Below are 17864 nucleotides of genomic sequence, written 5' to 3' on the forward strand. Positions count from 1 at the left end.
TCTCGATCTCCTGACCTCGTGATCCGCCCGTCTCGGCCTCCCAAAGTGCTGGGATTACAGGCTTGAGCCACCGCGCCCGGCCTGTTTTGAAGTTTTATGTAGTCAAATCTGTTCGCTATTTCCTTTGTTTCATTCTATCCCTTTTTTACTTCATATGTCCTTACTCATCTAGAAAGCAATTAAATATTCACTTGTTCCTCTTCTTTCTAAAATGGTTCCAAGCTTTTATATACAACTTTTAAAATTTATTTTATTTTATTTTTTTTTAAATAGAGACAGGCTCTCACTCTATCATCCAGGCTGGAGTGCAGTGGTACAATGATAGCTCACTATAGCCCTGACCTCTGGGGCTCAAGCAATCCTCCAGGCACAATCCTCTTGCCTCAACCTCCCAAAGTGCTGGGATTACAGGCATGAGCCACCACACACAGTCCTACTCAACTCTTAAATACAGGCAGAACACACTTGGTATCCTGTGGTGTACGGTGAAGATGAAGACCTAATTTAAGTCATTTCCCAACTTCATTTCTTAAATGACTTAATCTCTCCCACATCAGTTTGTGATGCTTCTTTATCAATCTGTTTCTCTTAAACTCATCTGATGGCTGATTCTTGCACATGTATGTTTTAATTATTGTACTGCTATAAAGTGTTCAGACATCTGTACTATCAAGTCTCAAGTCTCCTTTCAATATTTTCTTAGCTATTTTTGCACTTTTATGTAGAATTTAGAATCATTTAAGTTCTATCTCCATTCTCAATCCTCAAATCCCATGGTTATTTTGATGAAATTACATTAAATTTGTAATAATCTGGGAAGAACTGTTCATGCGGGAACACAATATGCCTTTACATTCACTCAAATCTTTTCTCATATTAATATTTATCACTAAAGTTTATACTTTCCTTGTTTTGTCTGTCCTACACATTTTTTTTGTTAGGGTCATATTCCTACATCTCTTACCTGAAAAAGAGTCTTAGTGAATTGCTGAAGCTTTTAATTATCTAATATAGAAAAATCAAGAAATATGTTTGAATGCAGAAAAAAAAGTTTTATGTATTACTGGGAAAGGAAAGGGAAGAAAAGGTCAGGAAATATGCTGGGAGAAGATCAACATTTATAAAGCGATTGGATATAAAGATGGACAAAGATAAAGAGTGGATGTTAAATTTATGAGACTTAGTTAATACCAAGTCAGAACTGACTCTGGGCCCTGTATTATGTGCCACTGTGCTTGCTCTCCATGAACTGTACATGTACAATAAAATCATTGTTCAAAGTCAACCTGAAGAAAAGAGAAAATGATTAGTTCTCTAAAATTAAGGAGGCAACATGGATACTTATGTGAACTTTTCTGCAAAGAAGAGAAATGCTGAAGCTACTTAAACTGTAACAGTGAAGAAAAGTAGTGGTCCAGAGGTATGTAAAGTACCAAACTCTTGCCACTTTGCTTTTATTGTCAGAATTTTGGTGGATTTCTCAATGTGGCCTACCAAAAAGTTCCTTCAGTTACAGGGTACCACAGATATAAAATCAGAAGAGGAAAAAAAGTAAAAATATAAGTGAAAGGCTTCACCGGCAAATTCTGAAATGAAAGGGGTTTCTTTGAATTCTCTTAGAATAATTGTTAGTATTAAAGAAAATTATCATTACTTACTAGATTTGCTAAATCCAGAAATACACTCTTCCAAAAATTCTAACGTGAGGTGTGGCTCATTGGCTGCCAGTGTCTTACTAATAGAGACAATAAAGAGGGTGTTGTTGGCAGGGATACATAAACCTGATGTCTCTAGTAACTGGCCCTCGATTTTTAAATTAAAGGTACAAGTTAAGGCACACAGAAGATTATAGGCAGCTGACCTAGAAGAAAACACAAATGAAGTTGTTTTAAAACATATTTTTCCTTATAGTTCCAAAATTTTTTCATAACATACAATTTGTGATTCTATTACAAAGTATGATCAACTATTTTTAAGTTTTATGATCAATTAGAAATAAGATGTTATAATTCCACAGTAAAACCAAAATACCCCTTAATCATTTAGGGATTTTATAAAAAGGGAGACACTTGATATAACCATAAGAGCACTGTGAGGCTCCTACGACAGAGAGGCGAGGTGCAGGCTTTCCTAAAATAAATCTCACTGGGACATAAAATATGAAAGGACTTATGGTCCTAAGGTGGATCAACAGAAATTAAGTCAGAATAAGGCACACAATACATTTTTAGTAAAGCCAAAACTCAAATTCTGGTTCCCTTTCCCACTAGATCAGTTATAATGGGGAGCGTAAAGACAGGTATCAGATGGCCCTTCCCTTCATCAAATTAGAATGTGAAAATCTTTAATCAGGTCTGCTGAACTTCTTTCTGGGTGTCCTAAAAGTTACCCTACAAACTGACGGTTAAAAACAAAATTAACTTATAATTAAGTCCTCCCATTTTCCCTCTATGACCTCATTACATCATATACAACCACCAATATCGAAAAAAAACTGTAATATCCAGTTTTCATTAAGACCAAACATCACTTACAAATATCTGAAAATATATTTAAGCAATTTAGGAGACAGCCTAAAAGACTCAGACTCAATTTAAAAATTTTAATTTTCTTCCCTGTCCAGTAAAGGAAATAGTTTGCTCAGTAAACGTCAGGTTTTCCTTACCTCTGAATGTTTATCATGCTACTATATTTATGCAACAACCATATAGGAGAACAAAGCCACTAGAATTTAAGTCGCCTAAAGGCTTTTTCTCTGGGATGACATGCTTCAGCAAAAAGCAGAAGTTGTAAGAGATTGCTTTAGGTCACTAGAGAAGAATACAGGTTTACCCAGGCTAATAACTGTTAAAAGGTTGTTTGTATTTTTCAATGAAGGTCTTTGAATTAGAAATTAAAGGCAGGCTTACAGCTCCATGTTCCTAAAATGTGAATATTAGTGTTATTGTTTCTAAGTTTATATATCTTTTCTCTTTTTTAAAAAAATTTTAGTCAGAGTCTCACTATGTTCCCCAGGCTGGTGTGCATTGGCTATTCACAGACATGATTATAGCACACTGCAGCCTTGAACTCCTGAGCTCAAACTGTCCTCCCGCCTCAGCCTCCTGAGTAGCTGGGACTACAGGTGTGTGCCACGGTGCTCAGCTTGTATCTTTTACTAATTCCCAGGAATTCTAAGTTATACAATTTAGACAAAACTTTTATCCTGTGTATTTCAACACTTATAAAGAATTGGACTTCCTCAACCCAGGATAGGTGTCACAGACACCTATGAGATAAAGGAAGCAAAGCATACACAAAATCTTGCAATTTCTAAAGCCCGTCCAAGTAAATAAATCTTGATTTTTTTTTTCTTTTTCCTTTTAAGTAAAGGAGAATTTGGAATCCTAAAAGGCCCACTATAAAACCTGGGCTATGTTATCCTCAGGGAAAATATTCAGAAGAATTTACATCTGTAAAAATCTTCAAAGTCTCAAGGTACTTGAGACAAATAATTATCCTAACTTGGTAAGGAGAGGTGCAAGGAGACGCTGGCAGGGAGGGAAAAGGTAAGATAAGAAAATACTACTTACTAAGTATAAACTATTTGCTAGGTTGCCATACTATACTACTACACATACTATTTTTTAAGCTTTTGTAGGTATATGAGGAAGGCAATTAGCTTTATTTTACAAATGAGGAAACTAGATCTCTGAGAACTTCAGTATCTTGCTCAAAGTACATAGCTAGAAAGTGGCATACCTGTTCAAACCAAATCTACTCACTCCACAGCCATGCTCTTTCCACATGCATATTCAAATTATTAAGCCTAAATGGAACCAATTACACTCTGCTCAGATGATGTATTTAAGATTTATTTTGAGAATTTTGTTAAGAGTGATGTAGGTGGAAAGTATGCAATACTGTTACCAAGTTATTGAACATTAGGCCTTCTTTTGTCAAACGATAATCTGACTTGACTTTTAAACTAAATCGTGATATACTTCTGAAAATGGAAAAAAAATTAGAGGACTTAGAGGAGGAAAACTTAATTTAGGATACTTTGGGGAAAAAATCTGCTATGTCGTTTTGTTTTACATGAAAGTTTCCTGGAGAAAAGACATATATTGGTTTAGTGTGAATCACCCTGTTTGGAATTCCACAGTTCATGTGAATATCCCACAACTTGATGATGTCACAGTGGTTAACCAACACTGCATACCTTCCCAAATTTACAATATTAAGGTAGGGGCTGTTTTAAAATTCATTAAATGGTATCATTTTAAAAGCAACAAACCCCAAATAAAACTGAAGTGAATTTTTAAAAAACCTACCGTAAACTCGGGTCAGAACTGCCTAAATTAAGTAATGCGATATTGAGCAGTGTCCCAGGGACATCTTTTGGCCGAATCTTGGTGTGTTGGGGGATAGAGTCGGGCTGTGACAGCTCCCAGCGGGTCCGGATATGAATGATAGACTGGACAATGGCTTCACACTCCTGGTGCATGAAGGTGAGTGGCGTGCCCTGGTTTGCAATGGTTAAGGTGAACTGGTTCTCATCTACTAGGCAGATTTCTTCAATTTCCGAAGCATAATAGATGTCATTTAAAAAGACTGATTGTCCTAGGACTTTTGTTCGCTCTGCTGAGGTTACTTGGACAGCAGTAGAACCAACCTGGAAAGTGGTGGTGAGGGGGTGAAGTGGAGAAGAATTAAATTATTTTACATAAAATTCTAAAAGGCTCCAGAAACCAACCAACCAAACAAAACACTATGCCATTTAAGGAAGAGTTCCCACCACTGTATATTCAAATGGTTCAGTAATTGTTATGATAAATGTTCTCAAAAGAAATAAACATTTACAAAATTTTATTTTTTCTTTTAAAAGGTCAAGAATCTTATAGAATGCCGGGCACAGTGGCTCATACCTGTAATCCCAGCACTTTGGGAAGCTGAGGTGGGCAGATCACTTGAGGTCAGGAGTTCATGACCAGCCTGGCCAACAACCTCGTCTCTACTAAAACTACAAAAACTAGCCTGCCGTGGCGGTGGGCACCTATAATCCCAGCTACTGGGGAGACTGAGGCAGGAGAATCACTTGAACCCGGGAGGCAGAGGTTGCAGTGAGCCAAGATCATGCCACTGCACTCCAGCCTAGGCGACAGAGTGAGATTCCATACCAAAAAAAAAAAAGAATCTTACAGAAAAGTACTAATTTTATCCTGAAGGTTCATGTTCCTCACTTTGCAAAAAGCATGCAATAATCAGAAGAACTCTCATTAGGTAATTTCTACTCTCCACACATTCCTACGATTTGAATGACATAACAAACTGCCCTCTCCAAAACACTCTTCTACTTCCAGCCTAACCTAGAATAAAATGTATACATTTCATATCCTCCACAGGACCTCCATGATGACACAAATGTTGGTCTTCCTACATCTAGATTTACATAACCTTTTATTTTTTGAGACAGTCTCCCTTTGTTGCCCAGGCTGGGATGCAGTGGCGCAATCTTGGCTCACTGCGACCTCCACCTCCTGGGTTCAAGCGATTCTTCTGCCTCAGACTCCCATGTAGCTGAGATTACAGGTGCCCACCACCATGCCCAGCTAATGTTTGTATTTTAGTAGAGACGGGGTTTCACCGTGTTGGCCAGGCTGGTCTTGAACTCCTGACCTTAGGTTATCTGCCCACCTTGACATCCCAAAGTGCTTGGATTCAGGCGTGAGCCACCACAATGGCCTTACGTGACATTTTATACACCACTATGGGGGTAGGACACCTAGGGAGGCCAGGATATAGTCTAGTCAGTCAAGAAAAGCAATGAATCATTTACAAAACACAGACTAAAACTTACTTTAATAGAAACTTTGGTATCTTTGTGAGCTAGCTTGAGAGCATTGTGGAATACCTTCAGGTCCTCTTCTAAAGCCAAAGTGGCAGCAGGTAGTTTCTGTTGTTCGTGCTCTATGTGCTCAGCCAGTTTCCCAGGACAGTCTATGAAAACAAGCCTTTTGCTACCTTTGAGGCCAGTTAGCAGCCGCTCATGATACTTGGTGTACTCCCTGACCCAGGAGTTACAGTTATAGATATAGACTGCAGAGACGTTGTCGTAAGCAAAGCCAGGAAAAACAACAAACCACTTAGAAAGAAAGTCTGTTTTAAAGCGATTGCTAGGCCCGGTATGGGTAAGGTCCACTACAATTTCATATGGCTTTGCATAATATGGCTTTAAAGTCAGTAAGACATGGTATATCAGCAAATCACCATTGATTTGACCAGTTTTGAACCTAAGGAAAATGACAAAAAAGACAAAGATTATTAACAGTGTTTTAAGTAAATATACAGATGCCACTCATCGATTTTATTTTATGATTCATTTTCTAGAGAGAATCATATAAAACAATTCTTCAAAGTCTAGATTCATTTTTTAAATCAGTTGTTTTTTTGAACACTGAGAAATAAGGCTAAGAAAAGAGACAAATCTCCAATTCAAAAATTTTGAGCAACAACAACAATAAAAAATTTGCTCATTAGTCAAGAAGGGAAGAAAACAGTGGGAATTAGTAGGTTGCCTGCAGGCTCACCAAACTCCTTAGGCAAACAGTCTGGTAGGAATGACCCATCTGGAGCTCTGGAGTGAGATGGTTTTAGCCAATCCATTTATTCCACCTTGATCACAGACTGATTCAGCAATGAACACATGATTCAAACCAGGACAACCAGGGCCAAAGAGGCCCAGTTCAGGTACTTTAGCTTGAATTGTTAGGATCTGAGATATTTCTTTCCTGGTGTTTATAAACAAGGGAATACATAGCCCTAGGAGTTGCTAGCTCATATTTTGAGATATAAAAGAAGAGCTTCCCAAAAGACTGAAGAGAAAGAGCTGAGAAATAAAGAGACAAACTGGAGCCTTGGCCATATCATTTGTGTCTTAGATAAAGCCTCTCCTGGGGTCAAATTTATCCCAGGACTACTTTAGTTATATAAGCCAATAAATACCGTGTGTTGATTAAGCCATATTAGGTCATATGTTGCTTAAAACCAAAAGAATACTAATAAATGTGAGCAGCCACAGTGAGGACCATGAAAAAGCCCTGAAGTAATGGTACCAAAGTTTCAAATCAAAAGAATCTATATTAACTTAGGCCCAAAGTTTTCTGTATGTGATGATTCTGGTGATAATACTACTAAGTAAGTTAAAATAAATATCTTTACCTCAGAGGTTGGCTAATGGATATAAAAATATAATTAGGGCTTGGCACAGTGGCTCACGCCTGTATTCCCAGCACTCTGGGAGGCTGAGGCCGGTGGGTTACATAAGGCCAGGAGTTAAGACCAGCCTGGCCAACATGGCAAAACCCTGTCTCTACTAAAAATACAAAAATTAGCCAGGAATGGTGGTGCATGTCTGTAATCCCAGCTACTTGGGAGGCTGAGGCACAAGAAGCACTTGGACCTGGGAGGCAGAGGCTGCAGTGAGTTGAGACTGTACCACTGCACTTCAGCCTGGGCAACAGTGAGGTGAGACTGTCTTTAAAAGAAAAAAAAAAAAAAAAAAATATATATATATAATACTATATATATATATATATTATAAGTATATATGTATCGTTATGATCTTAATTATAGAAGGAACAAGTTCTACTATTCATAGTAAGGTGACTAGTTAATAGTAACGTATATTTCAAAACAGCTAGACGAAACAATTTATTTTCTTTGAGGCAATGGATATCCTAATCACCCTGATTTAATCATTACACATTAAATGCATGTATCAAAATACCACACATACAGGCAGGGCATGGTGGCTCACACCTGTAATCCCAGCATTTTGGGAGGCCAAGACAGGCAGATCACCTGAGGTCAGGAGGTCAAGACTAGCCTGGCCAACATGGCGAAATCCCGTCTCTACTAAAAATACAAAAATTAGCTGGGCGTGGTGGCACGTGCCTGTAGTCCCAGCTACTTGGGAGGCTGAGGCAGGAGAATTGCTTGAACCCAGGAAGCAGAGTTTGCAGTGAGCTGAGATTGCGCCACTGTACTCCAACTTGGGCGATAGAGGGAGACTCCAACAAAAAAAAAAGCAAAAACAAAACAAAACAAAAAAAATCACACATACCCCACTAATATGTACAAATTATCATGTATCAATAAAAAACCCCACCTCAGAGCTTTTAATCTTGTTGGGAGAAAATAAGATAAAAATATGACAAGTCAAATGATTTTAAAACAAGTCAAATATTTCAAGATAAACGATGTGAGGTAGAATGTAATCACTTGTCAAAGAACTGCAGAGAAAATACTGTTATTAAGACAAGAGAGAGAGAGAGATCAACACAAACTGGGCAGTCAGTGAAAGCTACATAGAAGATACAGTGGCTGAATCGGGTAAAGAGGAATGCAGAACTCAGCAAGAGGATTGGGCACGCCTTATGGAGAAAGACAAAAAGGAAAAGACACCGGTAACTAGATGTGTTGAAGAGACAGCTAGTCTAGCCAGAATGGAGGATTCAGGTAGGGAAGTTTTGAGAGATAAAGCTGGGAAAATACAGAATAGTCAAATTGTGAAGAGACCACAACTGCTCAAAACCAAAGGGCTTAGGTTTTCTCCTAGGGGCTCATCATTTCTCAGCATATGTTCTGTGGACTACTGGCATCAGAATCACCTGTGATGCTTGATAAAAACGCAGTTTTCTGGTCCCAACCTGGACCTACTAAATATGAATCTATGTAGTGGGGCCTGGACATTTTTATCGTGGTTTTTTTTTTTTTTCTTTCTTTTTTTCTTAACTCAGGCTGGACTGCAGTGGCATGGTCACGGCTCACTGTAGCCTTGACCTCCCCAGGCTCAGGTGATCCTCCCACCTCAGCCTCCTGAGTAGCTGGGACTACAGATAAGCACCACCATGACCAGCTAGTGTTTTTTTTTTTTTTTTTTTTTGTAGAGACAGGATTTTGCCATGCTGCCCAGGCTGGTCTCGAACTTCTGTGGCTCAAGTAATCCTCTCGCCTCAGCCTCCCAAAGTGCTGAGATTACAGGTGTGAGCCACCATGTCCTGCTTTTATTGTTTTTAAACAATCCTCTCATCTGATGTTTAAGTACACAAACATTTCTGAATCATTACTGTAAGTATTAGGGAATGTTCAACCGGTTTTATTTTCCCTTAAAGAAAGGGGTGATATGACCAAAGACAGTGATGTACAAAAGATATATGAAGGAGTCAGGGCTACCGAAAAGGTACTGTAGAGTCTAGGTATGACCTGATAAGGATCTAAAATACTACTGTAGACAGTAAAGACAGGGAAAAAGAAACTGATCCAAGAATATGAAGGAAGGACCAACATGATTCAAAGTCTGATCAGGACTGAGAGGACTTGAATTAAAATGGTGTGTTGTATACTAAGCCTCTGATATTAGAATGTTGTTATCATGAACAGAAACAAGAAGACTGTGACAGGCAGTCTCTTTTAAAGAAAAAATAAAGTTCTTTTTATTTTATTAACTTAATTAATTTTTAAGAGATGGAATCTTGCTATGTTACCCAGGCTGGATTTGAACTCCTGGGCTCCAGTGATCCTCCTACCTCAGCCTCCCTAGTTGCTGGGATTACAGATAGGTGCTGCCATACCCAGTTTTTTTTGTTTTGTTTTTTTGAGACAGAGTCTTACTCTGTCACCCAGGTTAGAGTGCAATGGCATGATCTCAGCTCATGCAGCCGAGATCTCATGATCTCTGCAGCCTCCACCTCCCGGGTTCAAGCAATTCTCCCATCTCAGCCTCCCAAGTAGCTGGGACTACAGGTGCACGCCACCTGGCCCAGCTAATTTTTGTATTTTTAGTAGAGACAGGTTTTCTCTACGTCAGCCAGGCTGGTCTTGAACTCCTGGCCTCAAGTGATCTGCCTGCCTCACCCTCCCAAAGTGCTGGGATTGCAGGCATGAGCCACCGTGTCCAGCCCGTACCCAGTTCTTAAAGTCTGTTTCAGACATGTTAAACTTGAGGTGATGACAGGATGTTTGACAGTTGTGTGTGTGTGTGTGTGTGTGTGTGTGTGTGTGTATACACAGACTACACCACACAAAAGCATTTTCTGTCCCATATAATCTAAGCTTACTAGATATTTTCTCAAATAATTGATGCAGTTCCACAATTGTATATTATCTGACCAGTATCCCATGGACTCCAAACTCACATTTTCAAATCAGTCTGTAGATTTCAAATACATCTTTTAGAGAAGATTTGAATTGGAAGATACCATTTCAAAACCTCTTTCGAATGACACTAAAGCATGTAGCAGGCCTATAGAATGAGCATACTGTCAAACGGCATTAAGTGGAAAACCCTCCCTGTTCTGGAGGCGGGGATTTGTTCTACAAAGCCTTCTGTCATGCCAGCGGCCAACTAGACGAGTTGGAGTTTTTTCGTTCCCCCCCCCTCCCCCGTGACATGTGCTTTAGTTGCAGTGGAAAGGAAATGTGTCATCTGTGGTTTGGTTTTAAAAGTGGAAAACTAGCTGCACATATCCTTTTTTTTACTGCAGATTTACTTTAAGGCTCATATTCTCCAAGTCTATTCTGCTTTAAATAAGAAGACAAGAAAAGAAGTGGTTTATCAAAATCACGTTATAATCAGATTTTGACCAAGCATTTTGTAAGGTAGGTCATATATATATACGGCTTTTCTTATGCCTTTTCACTTCTAACTTTTGACAGATTAGTGTTCGAGGAAATGCTATCAAAATGTATAAGAATCTCACTAACAAACTAGAATCGTGACCGAAAATGTATACTTTTTTTTCTGTCCTATTACATAAATTTTAAGTTAGAAATGAAAAAAATTTACCATCACCATGGAGTTTTAAATTAGGATTAGGAAGGATTTAAATTTGGATTCCACAAGTAAACCACAAATGTTTTGTTATTTTTCAAAAGTTAAAAAATAAATTTCTCTTCACTAATGCTTGGACATTACAAATTCTACTGAAAATAAATTCTACCGAAAATGATCAGAGGTAAGAAAACTTTTGATAACACAACCTGGCCTCCAAGGCATAAACTGGTGTAAAAACAGTCCTCAATTCTCAGGCATTTGTAAGGGCAAGAGAAAGTCTCATTTTGTCATACAGTTTGTTTATTTGGGCATTGCAGTACATCTGGCTGAAGACAATCAACAGCAGGCCTATTATCTGTCCCGTGGTAAGCACTGTTAAAATGTGTACCAATACTATGATGTATACTACACTGTTAATGAACTAATGTGACAAGAATAATCCACTTTAAATCATTATAGCATCTAATACAGAAGTCCAGTCTAGTATAAAAAGAAGGAAATTACTTGCTAATCCAATTTCAAGTATTTCTTTTTGTGAAATAATCATGAAATATCCAAAGATTTATGTCATTAAACTTAAAAATTAAAGATGAACACTATTATACAAAAGCCAGTGACTTGTGCCTTTAACTGTCTACTAAAAGTCATAATCTAAAAGTAATCTTAATCCTAAACTATTTAATAATAGTTTTCCTCCCTACTATTAATATGAAATATAGTCTCCAGTTAGCATTGTTTATTACATGCTACTTTTGTTTGTATAACTCAACATATCACATTTCTTATTTTCAATTTCTTTATTTTAATAGTATACAAATGTTAGCCAATGACATATAACAACCATTTCTTATAAAACCTTGATGTTCAAAAGCCTGACTAGCAGTGGCATCCATGTTGCTTAGGAGTTGGTTTGGAAACAAAGATTTTCAGGCCCTACCTATACTAGCTAGGTAAGAATCTGCTTATTTCTTTCTTTTTTTTTTTTTAAAAAAGGACTCCTATGTACATTTGAGAAGAATTTCTATAGCACACATAGGGTTCTTAACCAGGCAATTTCATTTAGTAAATCTCAGGAGAACAATATAGTTTTGCTTTTAGTTCATTCAAATAAATGCTAACAATAAAATACTCCTTTCAAAAGTAGCTCAAGACAAACAGGTATATTATTATAAGATACCTCAATAATGATTATAAATCTTTCCTGCTGGGTTAGCGGTACATGAAACTGTTAAATTCTAAGATATGCCATTTCCATATAAATCAATTATATGGTAGATAATAAAACTTATAATATAACTTGTCTCCTTTTTGTTCTGGTTTCCAACAAGCTCAGGGCCAAAGTGGAAATTCAACTTTTTCAATTATATGTTGAGATGCTTAGAATCTGCCACTTCATCCCAAAACAAGATCCTGATGCTCTATTTCTATTTTATTACACATTTTCTTTTCTTTTTTTTTTTTTTACAATTACATCAAAATCAGAAAAAATGCTAAGTATAAATGATGCTTTAAAAGAAAACCCAACAACTTCTGTTGAACTTTTAAGTCTATTCAGAGGAAATCTGCTGCTTTTTTTCAGATTTTTAGGTTGAGAAAAACCAGTATGCCTTTGCCTTCAGAAAGACAGTCAGTCCAGGGAAATAGAAATGAAAAGAGACAACCACAACAGTAAAACTGTGTTCACAAATATACTTACAAATGTATTTCTAAGTACCAGCTTTATTCTAAGCTTCAAGATGAACACCCAAGAAGGAAAAAGAACACCTTGAATTCCTATTAGAAGTTCAGTTTCTTTTGGTTGCTACCAAACTTCCCCTCTTCCCACCAAAAAAAAATTTGCATTTTTATTTCATACATGAAGCAAGAAGGTCAAGGTCACATTTCTTCTGTAAAGATTGGTGACAGGTTAGAGGGTGGGTAGTTTCTGCAAGAATGATCCTTAATTTTTTTTTTAAAGAAGGAATCAGAAAAGTAAAAGCAGAACTGACTGACTCAAAGAAGAAGTCTAACATGCTTCAAAGGGAGAAAACCATATAAAGTCATGATATTCCACTTAAAATGATTAATATTTATTTGTAATGCTAACTTCTAGCATCTAAAAGTGTAATAGAAAGTAAAATGCTTCTTCACACATAGCTGAATAGGGAAGAAATTCAGTTGAGAATGAATTCAGGGTAGTGAATATTAGGCATAAACTTGTAGTTTACCCGTAACATCTCAACACTACTTTTAACTACAGTTACCAAAACTAGGATCCATTATTCTTTCACAAACTAACAAATTATATTGCTATCCCAACAGATTACCAGTATGCCCACGGACATGGAACACACAGGACATTACCTACATCTTGCCTTTCTGATGACAACAGTTTTTTCTTTGTCTCCTGGAACAAAAGCAAACTATACCCATCTGTGGGCTAACAGTACTACTTCCTGGGATTCAGTTATTCAAAATAAGACAGTCAGAAACCAAAATGAAAACATTAACACAAACCCTATAACTCCTGAAGCAGATTATAAAGGTAATTCTACAAACATGCCTGAAACATCTCACATCGTATCTTTAACTTCTAAATCTGAACGGGAGCTTTATATACCTTCTGTCGTCAGCAACAGTCCTTCAACAGTACAGAGCACTGAAAACACAAGCAAAAGTCATGGTGAAATTTTCAAAAAGGATGTCTGTGCGGAAAACAACAACAACATGGCTATGCTAATTTGCTTAATTATAATTGCAGTGCTTTTTCTTATCTGTACCTTTCTATTTCTATCAACTGTGGTTTTAGCAAACAAAGTCTCATCTCTCAGACGATCAAAACAAGCAGGCAAGCGTCAGCCTAGAAGCAATGGTGATTTTCTGGCAAGCGGTCTATGGCCTGCTGAATCAGACACTTGGAAAAGAACAAAACAGCTCACAGGACCCAACCTAGTGATGCAATCTACTGGAGTGCTCACAGCTACAAGAGAAAGAAAAGATGAAGAAGGAACTGAAAAACTTACTAACGAACAGATGGGTTAGTGAAGAAAAATGCAAAGTAGCAATGAGAAGGGTTATGGAGTAAAAATGAAGTCAGTTGGTATTTAATCCCAAAGTGTTGTTCTGATGATCTAAAATTTGACAAGGCAGACCTTGCAATTTAGAATCAAGTGGGTGAGACGGGGAGAAGTATGCCTGCTTAATTACTTAAACTGTGTACTTTCGTTTTGACACTGAATATTTTAAAAAGCAAATAATAAAATAACTAAGCATTTGAGGAAAGTTTTAAGGATAAATTGAGGAAACTGATTAACAGAGATAGCAAGGGATAATTAAATAAATATTCCCTATGTAGCAATAGTGGTTAGATGACCTTTGTCTGAATGTAATTAAACTTTGAAGAGTTTTAGTGTCCTTAAAGCCAAATATATGCTTTAACATCAAATGGAAGTCAAATTCCTAATGCAAAGATAGAGCTAAACTGTGCAATTTAATGGTACCTTCTTTGCTGGATGTGGCAGAATCCATACCAGCTTATCAATCAACACAGCTAATTTTAGCCTAGATGCTTTTATCTTTCATATGGCACACGTGAGGAAGTGTTTTTCTACTATTAATATTAAATTAAAACCTTTAATTTTGTATAATAAATTAAAACTCAGAATAAACTTGTGACTATGTATATTTCCATTCACTTTATTACTTTAGGGAACACGTTGTAAAGATCAGTAAGAAACAGAGCACGACTAAAATAAATAAGATTTATAGCCACACTAATAGGCTAAGTGTAAATGCAAAGTATTTTTTACTGTTTAAGATTAATAATATTCATCTTTTCTATAAATACTACTTACTGGAACATTAACAGCAAGTACTCAAGGGTTGATTAATATTTGGACTTCAAGGATGCCAAGTAGCCTAATGATTGATTTGGGGGGTTGCATGTGTGTGTGTGTGTGTGTGTGTGTGTGTGTGTGTATGTTCAAATTTGGAAAACTGGATACTTCAGGTTATTATTTAACCTTTCAATAAACTGGCTTCAAGTAAAATAATGACTTACATTTAAGTTGAGACCCCCCCCATCTTCAATTAAATATATTACAAAAATTGGTTTGACAGACTTTCCAAATATCTACTGAAATTAACACAGGGCTAAGATCAGGCCGCATTTCAAAAACTCATCCCTTATTGGGCATTTATTTTGGCCAATATACTAACCATTTTAAAAAATATTTTTTATACATTTTTTCCCAAGTATGACTACAACCTTACTCTCCCTTAGTTCTAAGCTAGTGTTTCTCACCCTGGCTGCATGTCAGAATCACCTGAAAAGTTTTTTTAAAAACACCAATGCCTAATCCCCATGTCTTCCTTCTGATGCAACTGGAATGGGGTGAACTCTAGGCATTGGTAATTTTTACGTAACTCTCAAGGTGATAACTGCTCTTGGTCATCAAATTCAAACGTCTAGGTATTATTAAAATGAGAGGAAAAAAATAAAGCATCATTTTATTATCAATTTATTAGTAATTTGTAAAACCAAATCTATTCTCTAAATAAGAAATCATAAAATATTATTCCAAAGTTAAGTGTCAACAAAGTAAAAGGAAAGCATAAGAATATTCATGCCAGTTATGGTGACTGAAATCAGGTTATCTTTTGAGCGGAAAAATGACCCAGATTAGAAATGAAACTGGACAGACTTCCCATTCTGTGCAAAAATTGAAAATTTGAGATTGTGCACCAACACATCCAGTAATAACACAAAGCACTCCTTGAATCAAGGGTCGTAAATAAATACTTGTCAGAGAAAATTAAAAGAAATTAGTATCATTATAAAACTAGGAAATTACTTTCATATTCAACATACTAGTCAAACATTTTCTCACCAGACAGCTTCTACCACAGGGATATTTAAAAGAATATTTAAAATTCACCACTTACTATCTTGGCTACTAAACATATATTCTCAGAATGATACTATCCAATGATAGTTACTGAACAAACAGAAGTGGTTCCTTTCCAAATGACAGGTATTTAAAAATCGTAGGTAAGATACCTTTGAGTTCAAAATTTAAAAGACATTTAGTTTTGAACAAAAACACACTCCCTATCCCTGGGTATTACAGTTCACCAGCTTAATTCAGAGATTTAAAAATAATGAATCAGGTCAGGCACAGTGGCTTACACCTATAATCCTAACACTTCAGAGGCCAAGGTGGGAGGATCACCTGAGGCCAGGAGTTCAAGGCCAGCCTGCACAACAAAGTAAGAGCCTCATCTTTATAATAAATAAATAAGTCAGCCAGACAGCATAGTAGCATGTGCCTGTAGTCCCAGCTGCTCGAGAGGCTGAGGCAGGAGGATTGCTTGAGGTCAGGAGTTCGAGACCAGCCTGGGCAACACAGCAATACCCTGTCTCTAAAAACAACAATACTTCCAAAAATCAGTGAATCAAAAGCTTTATATAGCATTTGAGTATATTATGCTTTATAGTAGGAGCCCGTTAAAAAAAAAATCTATTCTTTTTGCACCAAGCTGTAAGTACCTTGAAGTTAAGAACCAGGTCATAGGCCGGGCGCGGTGGCTCAAGCCTGTAATCCCAGCACTTTGGGAGGCCGAGACGGGCGGATCACAAGGTCAGGAGATCGAGACCATCCTGCCTAACACGGTGAAACCCCGTATCTACTAAAAAATACAAAAAAAAAACTAGCTGGGCGAGGTGGTGGGCGCCTGTAGTCCCAGCTACTCGGGAGGCTGAGGCAGGAGAATGGCGTGAACCCAGGTGGCGGAGCTTGCAGTGAGCTGAGATCTGGCCACTGCACTCCAGCCTGGGCGACAGAGCGAGACTCCGTCTCAAAAAAAAAAAAAGAAAAAAAAAAAAGAACCAGGTCATAATAACCTGTATTTCCTGCAGTGACCAGGAAAAAGCAGTGCATGGGTTAACACATTCCATATCTACTATAATGTGCACCATGCAAGGCACATTACATTTATTTAATTCCACCATAAGCTTATAAATTAGGAATTATGATCTCCATTTCTCAAGAGAGGAAAGGTGACTTACCCAAAGAAATTTTTATTCAGATGGACTCACTCTTTTCAATATACTTTGTTTAGTTAACTTCAAAATTTTTTGTATTTTAAATTTTTGTGGGTACATAGTAGGTGTATATATTTAAAGGGTAATGAGATGTTTTGATACAGTCATGTAATGTGAAATAATCACATCATGGAGAATGGGGTACCCATTCCCTCAAGCACTTATCGTTTGTGTTACAAAGGATCCAATTACACTTTTAGTTATTTAAAAACATATAATTATTAATGATAGTCACCCTGTTGTGCTATCAAATAGGTCTTATTCATTCTTTCTATTGTTTTTTGTACCCATTAATTAACTGGTAACACCATCTCCCCATCTCCTCACTACCCTTTAGTAACAAGTTAATTTTAGTTAAATTCTTATTTAAAAAGTGATCCCCAATTTATTTTATTTTCCACTGAGAAGTAAGAAGTAACTACTGTGTGGGCAACTAAATAAATGGTTGTGAACTTGAACTCAAAAGTCATTAGTAAAATATTTGGTCAAAATAATTTAATTACAGATATACAAATGGCAAACAGGCATATTAAAAGGTACTCAACATCACTCATGAGAGAAATGCAAATCAAAACTACAAGGAAACATCATCTCACCTGCGTTAAAATGGCTTAACCCAAAAGACAGGCAATAACAAGTGCTGACAAGGATGTAGAGAAAATGGAACTCTCGTACACTGTTGGTGGGAATGTAAATTAGTACAACCACTATGGAGAACAGTTTGGTGGTTCCTCAAAAAACTAAAAATAGAGCTATCATATGATCCAGCAATCCCACTGCTAGTATATACCCAAAAGAAAGGAAAACAGTACAAAGAGATACCTGCACTCTCATATTTGTTGTAACACTATTCACAACAGCCAAGATTTAGAAGCAACCTAAGTGTCCATAAACAGATGAGTGGATAAAGAAAATATGGTACATACACACAATGGAGTATTATTCAGCCATAAAAAAGAATGAAAT

General features: G+C 37.0%; 2 protein-coding genes across 4 annotated transcripts in view; one reads left to right on the forward strand and one right to left on the reverse strand.

The window, feature by feature from the left end:
• Positions 1-17864, reverse strand: part of NF1 (neurofibromin 1) — a 293561-nt gene that overhangs the window by 44249 nt on the left and 231448 nt on the right. The window contains 3 exon segments of the mRNA XM_017890864.1: positions 1659-1861; positions 4314-4654; positions 5840-6272. Coding sequence (XP_017746353.1) covers positions 1659-1861; positions 4314-4654; positions 5840-6272 — 977 coding nt within the window.
• On the forward strand, positions 10418-14477 carry EVI2A (ecotropic viral integration site 2A). 3 transcript variants are annotated; one of them, XM_017890924.1, is made up of 3 exons: positions 11679-11766; position 11853; positions 13118-14477. In XM_017890924.1, the coding sequence occupies exons 1-3, from the start codon at positions 11708-11710 to the stop codon at positions 13835-13837; spliced, it is 780 nt and encodes a 259-aa protein (XP_017746413.1). In that variant the 5' UTR covers positions 11679-11707; the 3' UTR covers positions 13838-14477. The 3 variants fall into 3 exon arrangements, with proteins under 3 accessions (XP_017746411.1, XP_017746412.1, XP_017746413.1); XM_017890922.1 differs by lacking the exons at positions 11679-11766; position 11853 and adding an exon at positions 10418-10641; XM_017890923.1 differs by lacking the exon at position 11853 and having other exon boundaries at positions 11626-11766.

The sequence above is a fragment of the Rhinopithecus bieti genome, unplaced genomic scaffold (assembly GCF_001698545.2).
Source record: "Rhinopithecus bieti isolate Rb0 unplaced genomic scaffold, ASM169854v2 scaffold_19652, whole genome shotgun sequence".
In the NCBI taxonomy this organism is placed as follows: domain Eukaryota; kingdom Metazoa; phylum Chordata; class Mammalia; order Primates; family Cercopithecidae; genus Rhinopithecus; species Rhinopithecus bieti.